The 23,788-nt window shown below is 38.3% G+C and overlaps 2 protein-coding genes across 2 annotated transcripts in view; both read right to left on the bottom strand.

The window, feature by feature from the left end:
- The window catches only part of iars1 (isoleucyl-tRNA synthetase 1), a 60,222-nt gene that overhangs the window by 32,829 nt on the left and 3,605 nt on the right, over positions 1–23,788 (bottom strand). Inside the window, exons 5-13 of the mRNA XM_086292604.1 lie at positions 23,659–23,741; positions 19,324–19,441; positions 19,039–19,186; positions 13,486–13,573; positions 11,840–11,900; positions 11,544–11,639; positions 9,907–10,029; positions 3,776–3,867; positions 1,283–1,381 (exon numbers count right to left, since the gene is read on the bottom strand). Coding sequence (XP_086148730.1) covers positions 1,283–1,381; positions 3,776–3,867; positions 9,907–10,029; positions 11,544–11,639; positions 11,840–11,900; positions 13,486–13,573; positions 19,039–19,186; positions 19,324–19,441; positions 23,659–23,741 — 908 coding nt within the window. The remainder of the gene's footprint in view (positions 1–1,282; positions 1,382–3,775; positions 3,868–9,906; positions 10,030–11,543; positions 11,640–11,839; positions 11,901–13,485; positions 13,574–19,038; positions 19,187–19,323; positions 19,442–23,658; positions 23,742–23,788) is intronic.
- Positions 7,075–9,890, bottom strand: vimr1 (vimentin-related 1). Its single transcript, XM_086292605.1, has one exon. The coding sequence runs from the start codon at positions 9,078–9,080 to the stop codon at positions 7,947–7,949; it is 1,134 nt and encodes a 377-aa protein (XP_086148731.1). The 5' UTR covers positions 9,081–9,890; the 3' UTR covers positions 7,075–7,946.

Genomic DNA, 23,788 nt, shown 5'->3' with positions numbered 1-23,788 from the left:
AATAAGAAGGTTATTTATATTTTTAATATGTATTTATACATAAAAATACATTTAAAATATCAACCTAATAAGAAATCTGCATAAGAATGCAGCCACACTAACACAGCCAAGTTAAAGTTAGTGTCAATGTTGCATGTCGTTCAAACACCTTTTAACTTTTTACTTTTTACTCCAGAGCTAAAACAATTTGACAGAAAATGAAAATTTTGATAAGGAGCTTGTTTAAGTTGCTTTTTGGGACAATGTTTGCAAAAACAACAACAAAAAAACCAAAAAAAAAATTTAAAAAAAATGGAGGCTTGGCTTACAAATTCTTCACTATTTTCTGAGGACATAACTGAGTAACATAACAACATGCAAATAATAAACAATTTTTTTGTTTTAAATCACTTGCTTCAGCACTTACGATTATCTCAGTTGTGCTCATCTATAATAAATGCTAGTTTTGTTGGGGTTCTCATTTTAAACATGCTCAGTACATATTTGAAACGGTTTAAACACGTGTTGATCAAGACATATGATAAAGTTGGAGGCTGCAGTTTGTAGTGTGGTGAATAGTTTTACACTATAATCACAGGTGTTTCTATTAGAATCTTGGCCATAACTTATAAATCGTTAGAGTAGTCAAAGCAAGGATTATTCTACTTTACATAACCTTTAGCTAGATGTTCCTAAAAAACCTGCAACACTAGTACCTCTTAGATAAGGACCGTAGCCTTTAAAGTAGTGTGTGCGTTTGTCTCAGCTTCTCTGTATGTGTGTGTCTGGGCGTCTTCACCTTCCTAGCGGCTAGTCATTCATCTCAGTTTGACAGTCCCATTACTGGAGGCAGCTACTGTGGCTCAGAAAAGAGCATTGGGAGCACCAGGGGTAATACCACTTAGCAAAGCCATCATGCTGATGCCTACGTTTTCTCCATGTTCTACAACTGCAATTAGCATCATGCTAATGTTTTACAGAAACCACCAGTCCCTGTTGACTCATGTTAAAAATTCCTTGAGAAAGAGTTTAACGCCATGTCAGATATAGAAAAATACCACAATCAAAACAACTTCTATTTAAAATCTAATTCTTTGCCATTCAAAACTACTATACCCAGTGATAGCTGCTCTGCAGAGACAGTCCAATAACTTGATTTAGTAGTGCAGAGGAGGGCTGTAATTGTTTTGGGACTCTATCTGCTGTCTGGCATGGTTTTTAAGAACACTTGTTTGGCAAGATGCTCGCAGCTGCCACTTCACTGCCTCCAAGCCAGTTATCATTTTTTCAGAAAAAAAGTTACCAATAGCATTTTCCATTGTTGTCCAGTAGATTCTCCACCATGTGCTCCACTCGGACAAACCAGCTGGGGACGGCTTTGTAGATGAGTGGTGTGTCAGATCTGAAAAAACAACAGCAGATTTTAAAAAAAGAAAGAAAAAAAAAGGATCAAAGAGGCATACCACATAAACTTTAACCTTGTGTGGTGTTCATTTTTTGTACTTGTGCGAGCGCTTGACAGTGACAGTGTTTGGACAAAAAAAAGAACAAAGTAACAAATAACATATGTATGTATGCATTATTGTAGAGTCTACCTTACAATGTAAAGCGCCTTGAGGCGACTGTTGTTGTGTTTTGGTGCTGTATAAATTAAATAAATCGCATAATTTTCCTTTTGGTAAATACTGAAAATGAAAGACCAAAACACCGCACAAAGGTTAAAACGAAAACTTTACTTATACTCGAAAGTGTATTTTTATTTTGAAGTTGAGACATAAAGCTGTTTCAGGGTCTTAAATCAAACAAAAGGATCCTGTACAATACAGATAATATATTGATCTCATTTATATTTACTGTCAAGCCATAAAATGTAAAAACAATTTATCAATCTTTTTAAAATTATTATTATTATTACTTAAAAATATACATTTAAAAAATCTTCTGTAAAATACAGGTTTACTTGGTATTTCGTTATCCATTTTCTTTACAATAATCTGCTGTATTTATTATTGGATTTCTCTGGGTGACCTGATAGCTCAAAGGTTATGGCACATACCACATGGATCTCATCCTCTAGCTCAGAAAACCACCAAAGCACAAGTTTTACCTTTTAGGCAGCGAATAGTTCATCCAATAGTTACTTTGATCTCTACAAACTTGTGTCTTCTAAAGACTTAGAGAAAATATCTCTTCATATTTGCAAAGGTTAATTAATCTTGCTCAGGTCGCAGGGCAGCTGCTCAAAGTCAGAAAGTCACAAAGGCTAGGTTCACACTGCAGGTCTTAATGCTCAATTCCGATTTTTTGATCAAATCTGATTTTTTTTTGTCTGCTCGTTCACACTACAAATAAAATGCGACAGCAAACTCTCTGTAGTGTGAACGCTCAAAGCGGCCCGCATGCGCAAAAGAAGATGTCACACACAACGCGCTCTGTTTAGACCCAGAGCAAACAATATTGTTTGACTGATGGCCTTAATATAAAGACTTTGGACTTTACGTTTCCCAATTTTTGCTTTAAGTTATTTTGTTATTTACATAATAATGTAGATAACCTAATAATGATCCTTATTGCTGTTTTAGAGGAGCTGTGCTTCAAAGTTGCAGATTTCTGTCAGAATCTGCAGATTATACAGTACAAATAAAATGTTCACGTTTCTCCAACGTTGTCTTCCCAACAGTTTCACTGACATCTACACTGGATGGCCAGGAAGCGTTTGCGATGTCTTATCGGGCGCTTCTCCGGCACTGATAATTGGCGTCTGTCTCGTGTCAGTGACGTAAAAGACGGATTTAATGCGACATGACCGTTCAAACAGCAGTCGCTTTCTAAAACATCGGATATGTATCGGATTCAGTACCACATATGAAAGTGACCCAGATCAGATTTGAAAATATCGGATTTGTGCCGTTCACACTGTCACACCATGATCGGATATGGGTCGCATAGGGTTAAAAAAAAAAATCGGATTTGATGCGCTTTCGCCTGCAGTGTGAACGTGCCTTAGTCAATTCAAAAAAACAAAAACCCACAGACAGCTGTGTGTTTCTACATGTGCCTGATGGTTTGTACGTGATGTTGGACTTGCACAGAGCACAACAAAGCCAATGTTACAGTGAATACACTCAAGCCTCTGTATGAACACCCCTTTCCTGCATACTAAACATTTAACTTCACACATTCTACAACAAAATAAGGCCAGTGGCACTCAAAGAGAAAATATTTCATTGAGTCAGGCTTAACATCTGTGACAAAAATCTCCTGTGTCCAGAAGTTTGAGTTTTTCTTCAACTGGTGCTTTAAAATCCCCGTGGTGAAAGGCAAAAATTTAAGCTGTTAATTTGAGTGACACAGAAAAGGATGCTGGAGGTAACATTAGCTTTTCAGTTTGAATTCTGTACATGTCTGATTTACTCCATTCATACAATCCCAACAGAGCACTTAGATCATCAAACCACAGGCTCCTAGCACAACCTAGGACTCGAATGAAGTCGAGAGGCGACCGGGCCTTTGCATCCGTGGCACCCAGACTCTGGAATAACCTCCCCGTTCATATTCGCACTGCCGAGTCTATCCAGTCTTTTAAATTACGTCTTAAAACTTATTTTTTTAATTTGGCTTTTGATTCTGTCTAGTTGGCTGTTTTAGCTTGTTGCGTTGTTACCTATTGTTTGTTGTCCTCTTTTATTGTTTGTTTTAACTGTCTCATGTTTTATTGACTGTGAAGCACTATGGTCAACACTGTTGTTTTAATATGTGCTACATAAATAAATTTTGATTTGATTTGATGTCTCACCTCCAGCAGAAGGGGTAATTATGTTTGTAGGAGCTGGCATTGACGAGGCGACCGTTCTCCTTCAGCCACTTGATGATATTTTTGTCAGCATCCTGTAACAGAACCACCAAACATGAGACATTGTTTAGAGAATGCTTTATAGCACAGAATAGGGCTGAAGAGCCACATGTCAATGTCATATAGGGTCAAAGATTTCAGCTGGCTAGGCATGGACAGATGTGCGCATTTACACTTTAAACTACAGCCAACTGTCATGTCACAGCATACTGAAAGAGCCTGGAGTAGTACATCTGTACATCACAGCTGCAAGGTGAGAAGTTAAAAAATCCATGGAGATCTGCCAGTGCTCTTCAGCTCATTTCAAAGTTAACTTTTATAAAATCACTGTAAGGTTTGCTCTTTGCACCCATGCACAAAAATTAATTAATCAATTAATGAATAAGCATCTAACAGTAATCACACTTCAGATCATGCAATAATTGTATCTAGTTGAATGAAAACTGCAGTGAACGTTTTGTGTTTTTAAGTACACTATTTGTGTCATATCGTCTTTTTAAAAAAACCTGCAGTACTGTTTTTTTCCACAATAAATAAATAAATATTACATAAATACAATATCTCAGCACTGTTAAACATTTAATAGTAAAAAATAAGTGGCACAATGTCATTTTATGCACTGTATAAATTGACAGAATTAAATCGAGTCCTTATTATCCTTATCCTTATCCTTATTCTTGTATATAGCATTCGTATTCTTGTATATAGCATTCGTATTCTATTTTTATCTTATTGTATATTTTTATTCTATTTTATTCTACTGTATATAGTATATTATTTTATTCTATTCTGTACAGCTGTGTACTGTATTTATTCTTATTGTATTCTAATTTTTGCGTCATAACTTTTGCACTGTCCACTTCCTGCTGTGACAAAACAAATTTCCCACGTGTGGGACTAATAAAGGTTATCTTATCTTATCTTATCTTATTACAGACCACAGAGAGTATAAAAGACAGACATAGCTTCTGGGCAAGACAATATATGTCACCGTGGAAAAGCCTTAAACGTGCATTGTATCAATCTATGACCACCAGATGGAGGTTGCAGCAAAACTTCTCGTCCTATACAAGTCTACGAGAAAACAGCTGTCTATCCTGGCCTCTGTAAACACTTTCCTCTTGACCTTAAGGGCTCAGTCACTCATTTTGGATTATAGTGAATAAAAAAATTAAGTCAATTTTGTAAATCTTGGTCATATCTGGCAGCAAACTGGAGGATTATCTGTGTTATGAAGCTGTGCATTCATTGGCTAATGAGAGCCACTCACTGGCTAATGAGAGCCACTCACTGGCTAATGGAGATCTACTGAGCATGCAGTTTCACAGTCTCTTCCCCTCCTCTTCACATCTACTGTTTGCTACCAAGAAGATGACTGCAACTTCGAAGCTGGACTTCACAAACCGACAGGTGACAGTTGCGTCCATTTTTTATACTGTCAAGGTCACCATACAGTGGACAATAGTGAAATAATTTAAAGTTTAGTTCTATCAATTAAGGCTGCAGTAATTCATCGAGTAACTTGAATAATTTCATTATAGAAAGTCATCGGTGCAAATTTCTTTGCTTCGAAAGATCTGTTTAATCCACACCTCCATAGCACTCAGTTGTCACCATGTGAGCAGTTTAATGTGGAGCCAGAGTCCGTCTACACAAAAAGGATGAAGAGCAAAGAGGCGGAGCCTTTATTCAGGCAGGCACTGGTGTATTTTTAAAATGGAAACCTGTGAATAGTTCATTTTGAACAACTGTTATTTCTCATTAATAAGCCAAAAATACGTTTTTCTCCAATTACTCGAAAAATTGAAGAAATAATCGATTGAATACTCTATTACTGAAATAACTGATATCTGCAGCGCTACATTATATTATGCTCCATAGTATTATATCAATAATAACTGTCTCTACCTAACATATTTCACATATCCTAATAGCATGTTATTATGGGATGTTTACTGAGCAACTTTCAGTTTTTACATTTTATTTCTTAGAAGATTTTCAGTACACTTCAGGGCTACCATACCTTTAATACTTGGTGAATAGACCTTGATCAGGGGAATTCTCTGGAAACTTCAATATGAGTATGACTTTTCTTGCAGAAAATCCAAGGTAATTTTGCAACCAAGGCCAGTCTACCCATACAACTATGAAAAATGGAGCTCAGTGTTTATGGCAAACAGTCTAATATGGGGTCTTATCATCCCATATTTTATGTCCCTCTAGCCAAGTGCAATTCACAGGATGCTCATAGATACGACTTTTCAGCAAGTGCTTGGCAGGTGGCCGTGACCTCTTTGCAGAGAGTTCCCATGCCAGCCTCCCACCCCTCTTTCACCCAGGGATAAATTTTGTTGTGTCCTGACCCATGCTCATTAAAGCATGAAGATACACCTGTGATGTGCACAGGAAAATTGGCACTGAGAGAATGAAATAATTTCACCACCTGGCCAATTCAACATAAATAAGACTTAAGCAGTATGTTATAAAATTACTCACATGCATGTGATTTCTTTGTAATTAATCTGCATCTGATTTAAGGTTCCAAAACGCTCATTTATTTTCTGTTTGTGCATCTTACTTACCCCAGCTACACAACCAAACCCAGTTTGCACAGATGAAAAATAATATAGGGTGAAAGTTTAGATTTGCATAAAAGTTAGTCCCGTTGTGACACCCACAGTATTTACAGTTTATTTACAGGATAATGAAGAATAGAAAATAGCAAAAAAAATCCAAATTCAGTGGGCTTGACTTGGTCAGATGCTGCATTTTATCACCTTTATAGAGAGATTGCTATAAATGATGAAGGAGGACTGTGAGAACATTATTTCTAAAGAAACACCACATGAGCCAAATCTATTTCTGCATCGTTTGAATTTGTAGTAAATCATAGTAAAAATCTGGGTTTTCTTAAGTGCAAGATAACGGTCCTAACCCGACCCTGCCACCTCCAAACAAACAGACCAAATTTTATGCTCTGAATAACAAAAATCATGTGAAACCTATCCACTAAAAGAAGAAAAGCAAATTATGCATTAAAAAAAAGACTCAGTCTTCCTATTAGGACTTTGATAAGAACTTGAATGTGGCAAATAATCAGAAACACTCTTTGTAGTGTTTATATTTTTGAATTGCTATGAAAAACAATTTATCCTTTTTTTATGAATGCTATTTTATCAGGGAAAAATTGCGTGAGGGATTAGGTTTGCTATGTATTAAATGGGCATTTGTTTGTCTACTCAATTTATTATTTGTAGGAAAAGACAAATTAGGAAATGACAACATGTTAAAGAACATTCATTACTAATATTTTGTATGCACACACTTAAATCTTTATTAAATTGGTCAACATTAGTGTGAATGGTCAACAGTTTTGTCAAAACATTCAGAATTAACTGGAGTTGCTGTAAAGATCAGTCACAATACTACGATTATATATTGCTTTGCTTGAGTTGAGTGTTTCATTTAGAAGACAGACGGGTCCAAAACCTTCATAAAGAGAGACAATGATGGCAAAAAGTGACAAACTGTAGCAAAGGGAAGTGATAACAGAGAAGGTACAACAGTCTTTTCTGGGAAAAGACAGAAGATAAATTTAGCAGGGGTACTGCATAAGCATGAGCAAAGGAAAGCAACGAGGAGAAATGAGGACTCCAAAAAAAAACACCCCCAAACATTCAAGAGTTATAGGAAGGCAATGAATAGGAATGAAGATCATTTTGAGAATACATAAGGAGAATATGATCACAGACAAATAAGGAGTAGGAAAGGGCTGGGTCTTATATCTCAATAAACTGTTAGGGGAAATCCAAAACTACACAAGCATACATATAAGATTACAAGAATAGATCAAAACTCTTCCTTATATGATGCAGGCAGAGTTCATGTCAAAAAATATGTACCCAAAATTTATAACACCTGATTAGTGGAGTCATGTCTAGGCAAAGTGTCAGGAGAGGTGTTGGCATCTGTGCTCAGAAAAACACATTTTTAAAAAGCCCGCAGAAAGAATAAGGGTAAGAAATAGAGTGAACTGATCTTGAAACTCCATGATACTCTGCGGATCCTCTTTGTGACCATTCTTTAAACTCGCCGCTGATCCTCTCCCATGTAATTAGACATCTTTGGGAATTCCCAACCTCTCCTCTTCTCCTTCCAGCAGCTTCCTGTAGGTTGCAATCTCTGCATCCAGCTTGAGCTTAATGTGCAGCAGTTCCTGGTAGTCTTGGAGATACTTGGTCATCTCCAGTTTGGTATCACAGAGCTGAGACTCCAACTGAGCGATGACGCTGTCTAGGTTCCCCACCTTATCCATGTGGGAGATCTCCATGTCCTCCAGCTGCTGCTCCAGGGCGGCATTGCGAGCCCTCAGACCATCAATCTGATTCTGAAGATCTGTCACCTGGTTGTGGAAGGTGGTGATCTCCTCTTTCATGGTTTTCATGTGTTCTTCATGTTTGCCAGCATGGTCCTTGAGATTGTCAAACTTGGTCTTGTACCACTTCTCTGCTTCTTGGACATTGCGAGCAGCAACAGCTTCTATCTCTGCACGCATGTTACGCAAATAAGCAGCCAGATCAGGGCGATCGCCATCCATCTCAGCACTAATTTTTGAGTCCTCAATCTGCTTCATGAGGTCAGCCACTTCTTCATCATGCAGCTTCTTGAGAAACTCTATTTCGGCCACCAGTTGTTCTATGCGCTTCTCCAGCTCAGCCTTCTGCAGCGTGGCATTGTCAACATCTTGACGAAACTCCTTCAGAATCATTTCTGCTTCTTCTTTAAGTGCCAGCTCCTCCTCCAGCTTAAGTCTCCAAACTTCTACTTCTTCTTCGATGTAGCCACGTTCAATATCAGCTGCTCCCTTCTCATTAGTCAGGACCTCAATTAGCTCTCGCACCTCTTTAAATTTGAGCTCGTATTCTTCTCCGATGCCCGTGGGGCCTCCCTTATAGCGGCTCTGCAGGGCAGTTAGCTCAGCTTGAAGAGAAGCATTTCTCTGTTCGAGTGCCTGAACTTTCTGAATGTATCCTGCGAACTTGACATTGAGTTCCTGCATTTCCTCTTTCTCATTGGCATGGTGCTGATGTATCTCTGTGCCCACCTCGATGGCAGTTCCATGATAACCCGAGCGTCCCCGGCTGTCATAAGAAGCTCCACGGCACCGGGAAGGTGACGGACTTTGAACTCTCGCTCTGCTGGCACTGCTAACTTGCAGACTTTTCTGGCTGTAAGATGCAGCTCTCATGTTGTGTAAGATACCGGCTTTGTTTTTCAATTTACAGAAGAGTGGCTGCTCTTTTGGCTTCTTGTGTAGCAAATATTGCGACTGACAGTCCCCTAGACTGTCTCTGAGTTTTTATGCAGTAATAAAGAATGTCTCAGACACCCTTGAAACTCACGCTACACTTTAACACATTTCAAAAGTGGATTATGACTGACTTTCGGAGAACTGTGGCTGCACACTCTTTATTAGCTAACGCTGTATTGTTAGTGGCCAGGCAGGTCACTCCCTGGCCTTTGCACCAGGATGTGAAATAGTGATGAGATCATATATGAATGCTCTTTTTAACTCATTATTCTCTTAGGACTCTAGTTGGGTGTGACAGACTTGAAGAGGCTATCCAGTGCGCTGGTAAATGACAATGTGCTTTGGCAGCAAGTTTTTCCAGAAGACTGCTCTGACACAGATTCCCTCAACTTCACATTTAGACAGTTTGAGTTAAGAATTAGTTAAAGGTAAAACATTTTATTGCAAGTATAGCTAAAGAGAATATATCTAAAGCATATTTCTAAAGAGGACTAACAACAGAAATTTGGCACATATCATGAAATCTTTTAGAAAGAGAAAGTCTATTAAGAAAAGACGCATTTCCAAGATACAAATGGAGGAAATCGAGAACAGTTGAGGAGTGTGAACTGATAAGGCAGAAAATGAAACACTGAATTAATCCAGCTATCAATAATGTTTAAATATTTATCATGTGTATCATATCAGCGGCTCCTATTGTGGGTAGAATACATGCAATGTTTGCTAACCTAATCTGCATGTAAATGCATGAAGTGTCACTCACTTTGACATACTGTCCCACAAAGTCAGTGACCTCTGAAGTGAAGCAGCCCGAGGCGTCCACAGGGCAGATAGGAGCCTGGTCCTTCTGGATGATGTTGTATTCAGTGCACACCCTATAATCATCCTACAGAGAGATCATATTACAGTTTAGAGATGGGTTTGTCTGGCATCTTTATTATCAATACAGTCTTCTGTATTAAACCTTTTCACGGCTGTTTTTCTTAGATTTATAGTATACATATTATTTATTATTTTACAAATACAATTTGCACTACCCTCTTGCACAATGTCAACTACAGTTTTTCACTGTATATATAAACTTTTGCATTGCCTAGTATAAGGCCCTTATGCAGTGCCTGCGGCACTTTTAAGTTAACTCTGTTGTTTATTTATTGTAGACTGTACTGTTTTTGTTATTTATCCTGCTGCTGTAACAAAATAATTTCCCTTGTGGGATCATCTAAAGTATCCATCTATCTATGCTTCCATCCATCCATCTAATCTCTCTCTGTGTGTCACAAATATCCACTTATAACAAAGTCACATGTAATGAAAATGTAAATGAAATAAATTAGAGTACACAATCTTAATGTTGATCATTTCATCTTAAGCTCACTTTACAATTCCATTACTGCATATAGGTGCAACCAAAAGTGAACCCAGTTTCGACAGTGTAAAGATATGTTATGACTCCATATTAAATTCCTTGTTGAGCTGGATACTTTTTTGCAGTGTTGAAACAAGCACTGCTGGTATGTGACAGCTATGCATGAAAGATCTGAGCACTGTCCGGCTGCAGATGTAATTTGTATTCAAACAGCCTGTCAAAACCCAAGACAGATGTGTCACATGGTCATTTCACATCTAGTCATACAATACAATTTGAAGAACATAAATTGACAGTTCTTTCCCTTTTACTGTACAACTTCAGAGCTAATGTGCTTGTTTTTGATATGGTATTATTAACTGAAGAAGATCTTTTTCATTTTTTTTGAAAATCAAAATTATTGTGACAACTAAGTAAATTAAAAAATTAAATGCAGATTTAAATGAGATGCTAACTACAAGGGTGTTGTTAACAGTTCAGAGATTGCTGTACAGAAAGCTAAGACAGTTGGTTGGTATTCCAAGCTGGCTATAGCCACTGGGGCACTTGTCTACCCTTGGCAAGGCCATCTAACCTATTAGCAATGACCCAATACATCTGATAGCACTACTGCATTGGACTCAATACACTGATACCATAGCACTCAAAACAAACACTCCTCGACAACAATATACCTCAACTTGAAATGAATTTGAAAATGTGTGTGCTCATTTCATCTCATCTTAAATGCATACATTTAATTAAAAGAATTTAAATTATCAGGCAAGAAACACAGCATCCTACATCAGATAAAAACACCCAATAAATCCACATAAGATGTTGACGCTCATAAGATAATTGTTTAAAATAGCATCCCAAGAATCTATGAAGTAACTCATCAGTTGAACCTTTAATTTTTCTGCTTTTTATGATTACTACAAACCAAGAGCAACACTTCTTTAACATTTAATTTTACTTTTTGCAGCTCCCCCTTATGTAATGAGCATTGCATGTTGTCACAGTTGCATGATTTTAGAAAAGATCCTACTTACAGCTCCAAAATAAGGTGCCTGGTGGACCACTCCTGTGCCCTCTTCCTCTTTGACATAGTTATCCGTCAAAACCTGGAAAGCTCCTTTCTCTGAACACTGAATTAAAAAAATGACAAGATATTAGATGAAGGGTGAGGACAGGGTGAGTAGTACAGCAACAATACAAACTCATGGATGCATTTAGATGTAAATAGAGGTGTCACTGTGCTGTGTTAATTAAAGACAGGCATACTGTTTAGTTTCTGAAAAACATTAGACATAACTGTGAAACAACCAGGAAGAAAAACTGTACTAACCTTTGCAAAGTACTGGAAAAGAGGCTTGTATTTTTTCCCTTTCAGTGTCTTACCAGGAAATCTAAAAAGCAAATAAAACACTTGAAACCTTCCTACAATAACTTTAATTCATAATTACTGCAGACACAAACCAGCAGAAACGCTGTACCATCACAGCTTCACAGGACAAAAGACGTTTCCTCATATTGATTCCACTTTTTAAATCCAGACACCAGTTTGTTTTTCCGCACCAAAATCTTTCTAAACAGTGTCCCTCCAACTGTTGAGCTCGCACAAAATAAATGAGAAGGAGCAGAACAACATGTTGATGGACTTATCTCAGTCACCTTGAGCTAGAACTGTGAGCAGTAGCTTTATGTAATGGTGTTTAAGCCTTAGAAGCAGCGGAGAGTAATTTGAGGACGTTCTTAGCCTTGAATTTCACCTCTCAGACTCACACCAAAAAATTCAGACAAATCATCTTTACGATACAATTTTTATAACTTATCTCACAGTAAAGGACAGACGTTAAATGTTTTTCTTTTTAAAAAGGGAGGTGATTTCACTTGGTAAGGACAGAAATTGCCTCAGGATCTTTGTGAGATCTCCATTTAAGGGCTGCGTTCATATTGGCAGCTGAGACAGTCCTGATGCACCGTTTCTGTAATCATAGTTCAAATAAAGGCGTCTGTGTTTAAGGGTTTTGTCCTTGTGGAAGAAGAAGAGGAAGGACATTTTTTTTGTCTTGTTTACATCACCGGTTCAGTTATCTGATATACAGGATGAGAGGGGATAAATCATGCCTAGAAATTTGCTCCATCAGGTTTCAGTAAATTCTGTAGTCTTTATTCACTCACTTGTTTTCGTCATCTCACTACGCTTTATTTTTTTCTGCTATGTGCTTTCCCTGTGCTCCAGACTCATCCAGTGAGCTGAGAAATTGGAATTGTTCCCCTTTCTGCTGCAAAGAACAACACTTAGCTGGTAAAATACAACCTCTCCTAATCTGGCTGTTATAAATTTTAAAGTCATAACTCAACAAAAAACCTTTGACAAGAAACATTAAATACAAGTTTCTTACTCGTTGAAAAAGGCAGCAGCTGGGTTTCAAGTACAAAATGTTAACATTACATAAATAACTATAATTATATAATAACAACTATATTTCCAAAACAATCATGTATTGTTATCTAGACTTTCACTTCAACTTTTTCCAATTAAATTGAGACTAAAAACAAAAAATAAAAATCTAGAAATGCTTCAGTAACTACATAACACAACGCGGTTTGTTTCTCTTTATTGCTTTTCAGAAGCATTTGTCAGCTGAAACAGCTTTAATTTTGGAAAGCAAATTAAGGCAACTAACGTAAGTCATGACGCCAGCAATCAGGGCACAAATCTAGAAATGCTACTAACAAAAAGAAACAGCAGCTGCTGGCTCGTATTTTGTGTACCCTTTATTCACAGCTCTGGTTGCTAGCTGACTTCTTGTTAATAAAGTAGGACTGTATTGTACAGTATATTCACCTAAGGGAAATTACTTCCCCAGTAGCTCAGCAACAGACCGCTGCACTTTGGTGCCAACAGACTGAAGTGTGCACATTTTTAAAAATTTAATCCTTTGAACTTTTTATCTTTTTCTTCACTTATATAGCCTTTGTACTCACTTGTCAAGGATAGTGTACTCGCTCTCTGACTTAAACAGAGCCCCCAGTCTTGCCTCCATCATGATGTAGGTCTTGTGTGTGGTATTATCTAAGAGACAAAATAGAAAATCACGTTGGTTTTTAGGTTTTTTTTGTAATTTTCTTGCTTTTTTCCCCATCACACCTGTAGAGAGCATCAATCCAGATAAATCATTAACCAAAGACTCCTTTTACCAATAAATTTGCTACTGTTAAATGTAGGTGCACTTTAACCACAAACACTTTCAACACTGACAAATTTTTAGTTTGTCTACATCTGAAATGGATCACAAATGGTCATTCATTAAGCAAAGAACCTATAACAGCAAACTTCATATCTTTAGGCGTGCACTGCTGGTCAGCAACAAAGATTTCTGAGGATGTAACTAGTGCATTTTCTTCACGTGTAATAACACTATTAACATAAACATCTTTATTTTTTACTTAACAGTCATTTAGAGCATTGGGGATGTACTCCTATAACTTCGAATTAATACACACATAATAGACAATTACATTTTTTCACACTAGCTTATGGCAACAGACTTTTTACTTTCATTGCTCAGTCCTCTCAATAGTCCAGAACACAGCAGCTAGGTTGCTAACAAATTAGCCGATGGCCACACATCACCTCTGTTCTTGCTTTTTTTCATTAGCATCCAAAAGGAAAAAAGGAAATGCAGAAATGCACTTAAAAAATGTTTTTTAATTACATATAAAGCCCTACACGGCCAGACTCCTGTATGTTTAACGGACCTGTTGAGACCTTATTACAGCGATCTGCCTCACCAGTCACCAGCTCGGGGCCTTTTGACTGTTCCACACTGTGATCGCTTAATCTTAAACCTCTTAATCTTTAATTTTGGCTAAAATTCATAATAAATGTACATAAGTACGTATGTATAAACAGATATAAGAACTTACGCTTGACTGTGTGCAACAGCTAGTTATTTATTTTTTTCCATCATTACTCATTCCCTCCTTTTTTTTGTGATGAAAACGTGGCTGTTTTCAGCTCTTCATCACACCATCTTTGAACATTTAGCAAGTCCAGAGCAGACCCATAAATTAGATAAATAGAACTGGGGAAAAAAATAAATGAATAATAAAAAGATACGACAGTGAACCTGGTCCTCCAGTTGCTCAATCTCATAGTATAAATAGCTAAAAATGAAACCAGGTCCCTGTTGCATTTTCCCCTTTTTCCATATAGTTTTGAAATCTCGCAGTATGTATAATAAAAGGGGAATGACAAGGCAGATTTCTATGATGTGATGCGTGGGGGGTATCCTGGTGATTTTTCAAAGTCTGTCATGTAAATAGCCACAGCAGCAGGATTTATCTTTATTGACCTGAATTTCAGGTGATGATAAATAGCAACTCATCCAACATGGCTCAGATCCATTCGTCTCATAGCTGTGCTGTATTCATGTCTGAAGGTCCATTTGTGAATAATAATAGTAACAGTGATGTAACATCTTGTTTCTGATAGGGTCCATTATCATCATCATAATAATAATGATAGCTGTCATACAGCCGTCACTGAGGGGGGAGAACTGAACCTTCTTCTACATACAGCCAAAAACAGATTGTAAGAAACATAAAAAGACGAGTCCCCAGTAACAGCAAAGATGACACTTGTGAAGAGGGCAAAAACCAAATGGCCTGAGACACTGAGACACAAAAAAGAGCGACAAGAGGGCAGCATCAATAAAAGATGTTTCTTCCCCTCAGTCGTGTGACAAATGACTGCACAGTTCAGACCTGCTGACAGCCCCCAACTCAAACAGCGACAAAAGCAGCGAGGGAAACAGGCAGACGTTAAAAGAGACGGACTGAGAAGGAATAAGCACAAGGAAGGACGAAAACAGGTGGATTTGAAAGCAAAGAAAGCGCTAAGAAAAGAGTAGGAAGAACTGGGATGAAGATCGAGTGAGTGAACAAGGAGAGATAAAAAGAGACTGAGCTGATAAAAAAAAAGGACCACATTCATTGGTATTCCAAGGCGGTCTCCCATGCAGCACAGGCGGTGCAGTAATGATAACAGACTGTGCTTCAACACTGCCCCCTACAGTATCATCTGCACTACGCCAAAGTAAAAGGAATCTAGGTCATCCTTTTAAAAACCCACCAGTTTCTCTCATAGGGAACCAAAACCTACAGCAGGAGGGTAACAGAAAAACAGTAGCCACCTCTCTTGAGTATCGTTTTTTTATATTTGAACAAGGACAAGGCTTTTTTTGAGTGGCCTGATTTGAGATTCAGCCACATTTTCAGGTTTGAGCTACACAATGTCTCTCGCACACACGCACCCCTACCAGCTAAAGCCAAAAAACACATCTTGATACATTAAAATAGGAAAAACAAGTGTTAATGCCATAAATAAACAATAGCTGATTTTTTTTCCAGAGGTTATTAATTATACATTTGCATTTCCTGTTAACATGTTGCTGTAAAATGATTTATACAGTGGGGCAAAAAAGTATTTAGTCAGCCACCGATTGTGCAAGTTCCCCCACTTAAAATGATGACAGAGGTCAGTAATTTGCACCAGAGGTACACTTCAACTGTGAGAGACAGAATGTGAAAAAAAAATCCATGAATCCACATGGTAGGATTTGTAAAGAATTTATTCGTAAATTAGGGTGGAAAATAAGTATTTGGTCACCTCAAACATGGAAAATCTCTGGCTCTCACAGACCTGTAACGTCTTCTGTAAGAAGCTTTTCTGTCCCCCACTCGTTACCTGTATGAATGGCACCTGTTTGAGCTCATCATCTGTATAAAAGACACCTGTCCACAGCCTCAAACAGTTAGACTCCAAACTCATGGATTTTTTTTTTCACATTCTGTCTCTCACAGTTGAAGTGTACCTCTGGTGCAAATTACTGACCTCTGTCATCATTTTAGGTGGGGGAACTTGCACAATCGGTGGCTGACTAAATACTTTTTTGCCCCACTGTATATGGCTATATAAATATAATTAATTAACCCTCTAATTATTGCAAAAGTTTTGTATTTTTGCATTTAAAAAAATTGGGAAAAAATGCCTACTTTGTTTCATCAACTAGCTTTCATTGGTGTAGCTCTTTATACAACAGCCATGCAATTAATTAAAATGAATGGACTGAACAAAATAACAGCACCGCAAACTAAATCATGACAAACAAAAACAAACACTTTTTCTGAAACTTCCATTAACCCCTGTGACCTTCAAGAAAGCAGGATTTATTGTAAGAATGTTGAATTAGACTTCTGCATTAGTTTTCATTAAGAAACTGGAAAATGGGTTTGTGTACAGTATTGTTGTTCAGCAGAATAAAAACTGGATTAAGGTTGTTAAAAATGTGTCTTTTAACTAGTAAACAAAACATCTGTAATATATTAAATTGTAGTCTAGCTGTACTCTCTTTTTTTGCAGACTATAGAGAAAGTTTTCTGTTTAAAAGTTATTGCTTAAAATTGCAAAAATACTTTAATGCCTTTACTTTAATGCATGTTGGCCATTAGCACAAACACTCTTATGTAAGATTCTGTTGTTTAAACCTGAAAGGAGCAATTTAGGTGGGTGATTGTATTTTCACTTAAGGATAAATCCTGCATGATCATAACTGATGTTCATGCAAGTTACTGCCTGTGTGTTTTGTTTGAAGATAAAAACAAAGTTCCAGTCACACCAACACATTACGGGTCCATTATTTCCTACGGGTGCAATTTGCAAAGGCAGCGCTCCTCTTCAGCTAATTTGTTCTTGTTTGTTCTTTCTGAATTAAAAGAAAACAAACATCAGCTGATACTGTGGTCCAAAACACTAAAGCCACAAGGGAAACAAGATTTTCAGTCAGAAAAGTTTTGCCTCAGGCATCAGCATTTAAGCACTATCATTTAACAAAACTAGTTGTCCTGAGTGGTGCACTGCAAAGGAAGATTAATGGGTTAGAGTGGTATGTCGAGCCTGAAGCTAGAGTTTTCAGCAGCACAAAGGTGGCTGTTATTTGTTTTCTTTATTTAACCTGGCTAGATTACGAAACAACTTCACTAAACACAGCTGGCCTTAGCTGCCTTTAATCACCATGTTCCATGATTCTATCATGGCGATATGATAAGAGTGAGAGAAATTTTCAGCTGAAGGTTACATATGCTGAAATTGCTATGCCGTATACTGCTAATGTCACAAAATGAGACTGTGCAGTTAACAGTTCCATAAACTAAATGTGTCACAGTGCCACTGGAATTTATATGCATTCAGTAGATCAGTGTTTCCCAACCACTGTCCCGCAAGAAATGATCAGGTGTACCGTGGAAGATTATGTGGTTTCACCTGACTGGTACTCTAAGCGACCTGCGTGAGTAATGGGCAGAACAATTACATTCTATTCCGCTAGAGGGCAGTACAACCTGTTGTTCCAATTAAATAGATTGCCAACTGCCAGTAAACAGAAGAGGACATGCTGCAAGTGAGATAACACTGAGCATAATAGCAATAAATAAATATTTGAAACGAAAAAGTAGTCAATCTGACCTGGGTCCTGGAGAAAATTTCAACCCAGATGAAGGCCCTAGCAAGAGTAGTGGTCAGAAGAAAGCAAAAAAAGGTATACTGGGGACAAACCGCTATGCCTGGTGCATGGAGAAAAATCATCAATATGCTTTTGGTGACATTTTTGTTTGCCGTGTGATTTCTCTAATGTGAAATATGTGCCGTGGCTCCCAAAGGTTGGGAAACACTACAGTAGACGATACAAAAAATGAATACATTTGTTCTTTAGACTCTTAATTCTCCTTAGCCAAGTCTGTTTTAGGCTAAATTGCTGATAAAGCAACTAACGTCTATTGGCATTCATCACAGGGAGAAATCACTCACTCCTCACATAAAACAGAATCATTTTTGAATGCACTTCCACTTATACTCAACTGTATCAATCATTAAGAGCACATATGTCATGTTATCAATAAATGATAATACCAAGTATGCATTAAGTGGTAAAATAAATATACTGATCTACCAATTTACAAGATTAACTATTTTCTGCTGCATTCCTCGTTTACATTTTTACAGTTACAGTGACCTGCTCCTCTTTACTGTAGCATTTAGTAATTGGCTGAGTTAAAAAAGTGTAAAACCACTGATTGTAAGGAACGAGGTGCATAACTGCAATGACTTGAAGAAACAGCAACCCTTGGGGGAGACCGTGGCTCAGGGGGTTGGGAAGCGTATCTGTAACCGGAAGGTCGCCGGTTCGATCCCCGGGCTCTCTGTCCTGGTCGTTGCGTCCTTGGGCAAGACACTTTACCCTACCGCCTACTGGTGTTGGCCAGAGGGGCTGATGGCGCGATATGGCAGCCTCGCTTCTGTCAGTCTGCCCCAGGGCAGCTGTGGCTACAACCGTAGCTTGCCTCCACCAGTGTGTGAATGTGAGAGTGAATGAATAGTGGTATTGTAAAGCGCTTTGGGTGCCTTGAAAAGCGCTATATAAATCCAATCCATTATTATTATTGTTGTAGCACAAGATGTGTGCTATGTTCTTTGCTCACCTTTGACCTTGACATAAAGTAATTCTGGGTTCACACACAGGGCCAGGTTGCTCGGCAGTGTCCATGGTGTGGTTGTCCAGGCAATCAAAGCAACATCCTCATTCTCAACCAGTGGGAAGTTGACAATCACCGAGGGGTCCTGAACATCCTGGAGACAAGCATTAAGCATAGAAACAAGGTCAACTTTGTTTTAAGAAGTACAGTACCTGCACTTACAATAGAGGCAACAATAGCCGTGTTACATTACACCAGCAAATATGTAAAGAGGTAATGTTCTGTGCCAACCTTGTAGTTCTGATTGGCCTCAAAGTTGGACAAGGGGGTGTTGCAGGCAGTGGAGAAAGGCATAACTTTGACACCTCGGTACACCAGACCCTTGTCATACAGCTGTTTAAAAACCCACCTGAGAGAAAGAAAACAAACATTTTAAAATAAAGAAGAAAACATCAACTCCACAAAACGCAACAAGTTTCAAAGATTCTGTGTCTAGTAAGTTAAATTGCAACAGTTTCACACATGAATACGTAAAATTGTTAGCTTTATCTCTCTGGTAACAGTTAAAAATCGTTCAGACTGATTTCCCACATAGCATTCATCAAATATGACAGAGCATTTATGAAAAGAGTCAGGTCATGGGCCAGTGGTGAGAAGAAATGAGAGAAGGTTAAGTTAAAGACCATTTTATATTCTCCCACAGGCTGTATTACTGACGAATTTCAAAACTTATTTTCCTGCTAAAGCCTTTAATTAATAACCAATATGAGTGCAAAGGGATGCTCATCCTCACTTCTCACAGGGAATCCATAGATATATTTTGCATCAAATGCATCATCTATTATCACCAGAGAGTGAATTCTGATGCAAGTATTACAATATATAACAGTGCACAAGCACTGCATACAAAGACATAAAGCTGGGACTTGCACTCTTCTACATTTATCTTAATATGCAATAAACTACGAAAGCTGTGCACAATGTTATGTGAACACAATGTTGTTTTGACTGTTCACAAACCTAAATGTGTAGAACAGAGCATATTTCCTGCCCTCAACATGGCTATTTAAATGTTACAGAGGAAGTCTTGACATTGAGCATCTGAAGGAAGAAAACAACTGACTAACACAAGCTAAACATGTTGCTTTTTTCACTTAATACAAGATATTTTGACTTGAAATAAGTGAAAAGAAATCTGCCAATGAAACAAGTGAAAATTATTTAGTTTTTCTCTAGTTACAAGATTCACTGTCTTGAAACAAGTTCATATAGCTTACTGGAATGTTGCTTTGTAGCTGATTTTGTCTTATTTTAAGTGTAATGAGATATTTTGACTAGAAATAAGACAAATATACTTGTTAAGATTTTGAGTGTACATGCAGAGGGCTCTATATCCATAAATAACTTTCATTTTCAATAGCGTGCAAATCTCTTGAGCCACACCTCATAGTGTTTGCATGCACTTTTGTCTTTAAACACAAAAGCTTAAAAGGTTTTGAATGAATTCTGATAAAACTTTGTAGGGGTGTAGAGTGGGGTAAAGTTACTTGTTAAATTATGTATTGTATCCACCAAGGTATTCAAGGTCAACTCAATAATTTGTTGGTTAAAAATTGACAAAAAGCCTTTTAGTTGTAGTTTCTTACACCTGCAAGTTGTCTGTTATTGTCAATGTTATGTTATGTCAAACTTAGAGGAGAACCAATTCTTTCAGATTCTTTGAGAAAGAGCAAATTTTAGATGAAAAATCGTGTATCTCAGCATGCTGTAAAGTGTGTCCTTAAAATTTTATGGAAAACCTGAGAGATGCATCTGTCCCTCTATCTGCTTTTCACTGAAGCTTCATCAGAAATGCTCTCAGTGGAAGGATAGCTGTCAAGAATCTACTCTTAAGGAAGGGAAACATAGAGAAAAGCCTGGGGTATGCCAAATTGCACAAGAACTGGACTGAAAATCAGTGACAGCAGGTCTGACTGAGTGAAGAATCCAAACTGGAGATTTCTCCTCATCAATATGTATGGAGGAGGTCAGGAGACAGATACAACAGTGAGTGTCTACAGTGATTCGTAAGACACGTGGAGGTTCTGCCATGGTTTGGGGTTGCATTTCAGCCAGTGGCATTGAAGAGCTTGTCGAAATTGATTGAACTATGAAGGCTGCAAAGTACTGTCACACCACCATGCAATACCACCAGTAAAGCATGTGATTGGCAACAGCTTCATTTTCATTCATTACAATGATCCCAAACATACTGCCCACGTAGTAAAAGCATAGATGGATAGAAAAAAAAATCTGAACATAGAATGGAAAAACAAAATATTTTGAGTGTTCAACTGGAGTAGAAAAGCACTATAATAAGTATCCATTTACCATATCAGACAACATTACTGAATTGGTGTGGGATCACACTGACATAGAACACAACAGGCAATTGTTTAAATTCTACAACATAATGGTCAAGTCTCACTGAATGTATTTTGGGATTTTGCAGAAGCTGGTGCAACCAGATCAGTCTGATTACTTCGGTTGGCTAAAACAAACAACTGCACTGTCACAAAGCATGCAGAGAAAAAGAAACCAAAAACTCAAGAGTACAGCATATACAGTGGGGCAAAAAAGTATTTAGTCAGCCACTGATTGTGCAAGTTCCCCCACTTAAAATGATGACAGAGGTCAGTAATTTGCACCAGATGTACACTTCAACTGTGAGAGACAGAATGTGAAAAAAAAATCCATGAATCCACATGGTAGGATTTGTAAGGAATTTAACCGTAAATCAGGGTGGAAAATAAGTATTTGGTCACCTCAAACATGGAAAATCTCTGGCTCTCACAGACCTGTAACGTCTTCTGTAAGAAGTTTTTCTGTCCCCCACTCGTTACCTGTATGAATGGCACCTGTTTGAACTCATCATCTGTATAAAAGACACCTGTCCACAGCCTCAAACAGTCAGACTCCAAACTCCGCCATGGCCAAGACCAAAGAGCTTTCGAAGGACACCAGGAAAAGTATTGTAGACCTGCACCAGACTGGGAAGAGTGAATCTACAATAGGCAAGCAGCTTGGTGTGAAAAAATCAACTGTGGGAGCAATCATCAGAAAATGGAAGACATACAAGACCACTGATAATCTCCCTCGATCTGGGGCTCCACGCAAGATCTCATCCCGTGGGGTCAAAATGATCATGAGAACGGTGAGCAAAGATCCCAGAACCACACGGGGGGACCTGGTGAATGACCTGCAGAGAGCTGGGACCAAAGTAACAAAGGTCACCATCAGTAACACACTATAACGGCAGGGAATCAAATCCCGCAGTGCCAGACGTGTTCCGCTGCTGAAGCCAGTGCATGTCCAGGCCCGTCTGAAGTTTGCCAGAGAGCACATGGATGATACAGCAGAGGATTGGGAGAATGTCATGTGGTCAGATGAAACCAAAGTAGAACTTTTTGGTATAAACTCAACTCGTCGTGTTTGGAGGACGAAGAATACTGAGTTGCATCCCAAGAACACCATACCTACTGTGAAGCATGGGGGTGGAAACATCATGCTATGGGGCTGTTTTTCTGCCAAGGGGACAGGACGACTGATCCGTGTTAAGGACAGAATGAATGGGGCCATGTATCGTGAGATTTTGAGCCAAAACCTCCTTCCATCAGTGAGAACTTTGAAGATGAAACGAGGCTGGGTCTTCCAACATGACAATGATCCAAAACACACCGCCCGGGCAACAAAGGAGTGGCTCCGTAAGAAGCATTTTAAAGTCCTGGAGTGGCCTAGCCAGTCTCCAGACCTCAACCCCATAGAAAATCTGTGGCGGGAGTTGAAAGTCCGTGTTGCTCGGCGACAGCCCCAAAACATCACTGCTCTTGAGAACATCTGCATGGAGGAATGGGCCAAAATACCAGCTACTGTGTGTGCAAACCTGGTGAAGACCTATAGTAAACGTTTGACCTCTGTTATTGCCAACAAAGGTTATGTTACAAAGTATTGAGTTGTATTTTTGTTATTGACCAAATACTTATTTTCCACCCTGATTTACGAATAAATTCTTTACAAATCCTACCATGTGGATTCATGGATTTTTCTTTCACATTCTGTCTCTCACAGTTGAAGTGTACCTCTGGTGCAAATTACTGACCTCTGTCATCATTTTAAGTGGGGGAACTTGCACAATCGGTGGCTGACTAAATACTTTTTTGCCCCACTGTATTTGCAACTTAATGCCCGAATAGTCAGGACCTAACATGAAGTAATGGTTTGTGTGTCTGACACACATCATGCGTGTTGGTCTTATTTAATGACAAAGCACCCCCTCTCAGGATAAATCCTGCGTTCTGCCTGAGCTGTCAGATTTAGCCAGATAACAGCTACCCAAAACCTCAGAGACCCTACTTAGTCCCCATGAATATACAGATTCTCTTTCAGGTGCATTTCATTGATTTGCACTGCTCTTGGTAGATTCTGCTGCTCATTGTTGAAATAAACTGGCTGCATTTGTGTTCAGAAATTTGCACATTGCCAATCCAAAAGCACCCTTCCATAGCCCCACACCATGTTTTTGCAATTGCTGCAGTCAAAACAAGTCTTTACAAAAACGTGCATTTTTTCCCCTTTTTACATACATACCAGACAGTCTCCATGAACCATGGGTAAAGGGTCTTGTAGTCATTTTGGAAGTCAATCCATCGTCCCATTCGCTTTACTGAAGCCTAGATACAATTACAAACGCACGTGAAAATGAAAAGAACAAATTACC

The sequence above is a fragment of the Aulonocara sp. 'chitande type north' Nkhata Bay genome, linkage group LG5, assembly GCF_057382095.1.
Source record: "Aulonocara sp. 'chitande type north' Nkhata Bay isolate Kocher_YH1m ecotype deep benthic linkage group LG5, A_spYH_male_GT1.1, whole genome shotgun sequence".
NCBI classification, from domain to species: Eukaryota; Metazoa; Chordata; class Actinopteri; order Cichliformes; family Cichlidae; genus Aulonocara; species Aulonocara sp. 'chitande type north' Nkhata Bay.
The sequence above is the reverse complement of the archived record's forward strand: the minus strand, read 5'-3'. Positions and strand labels throughout refer to the sequence as shown.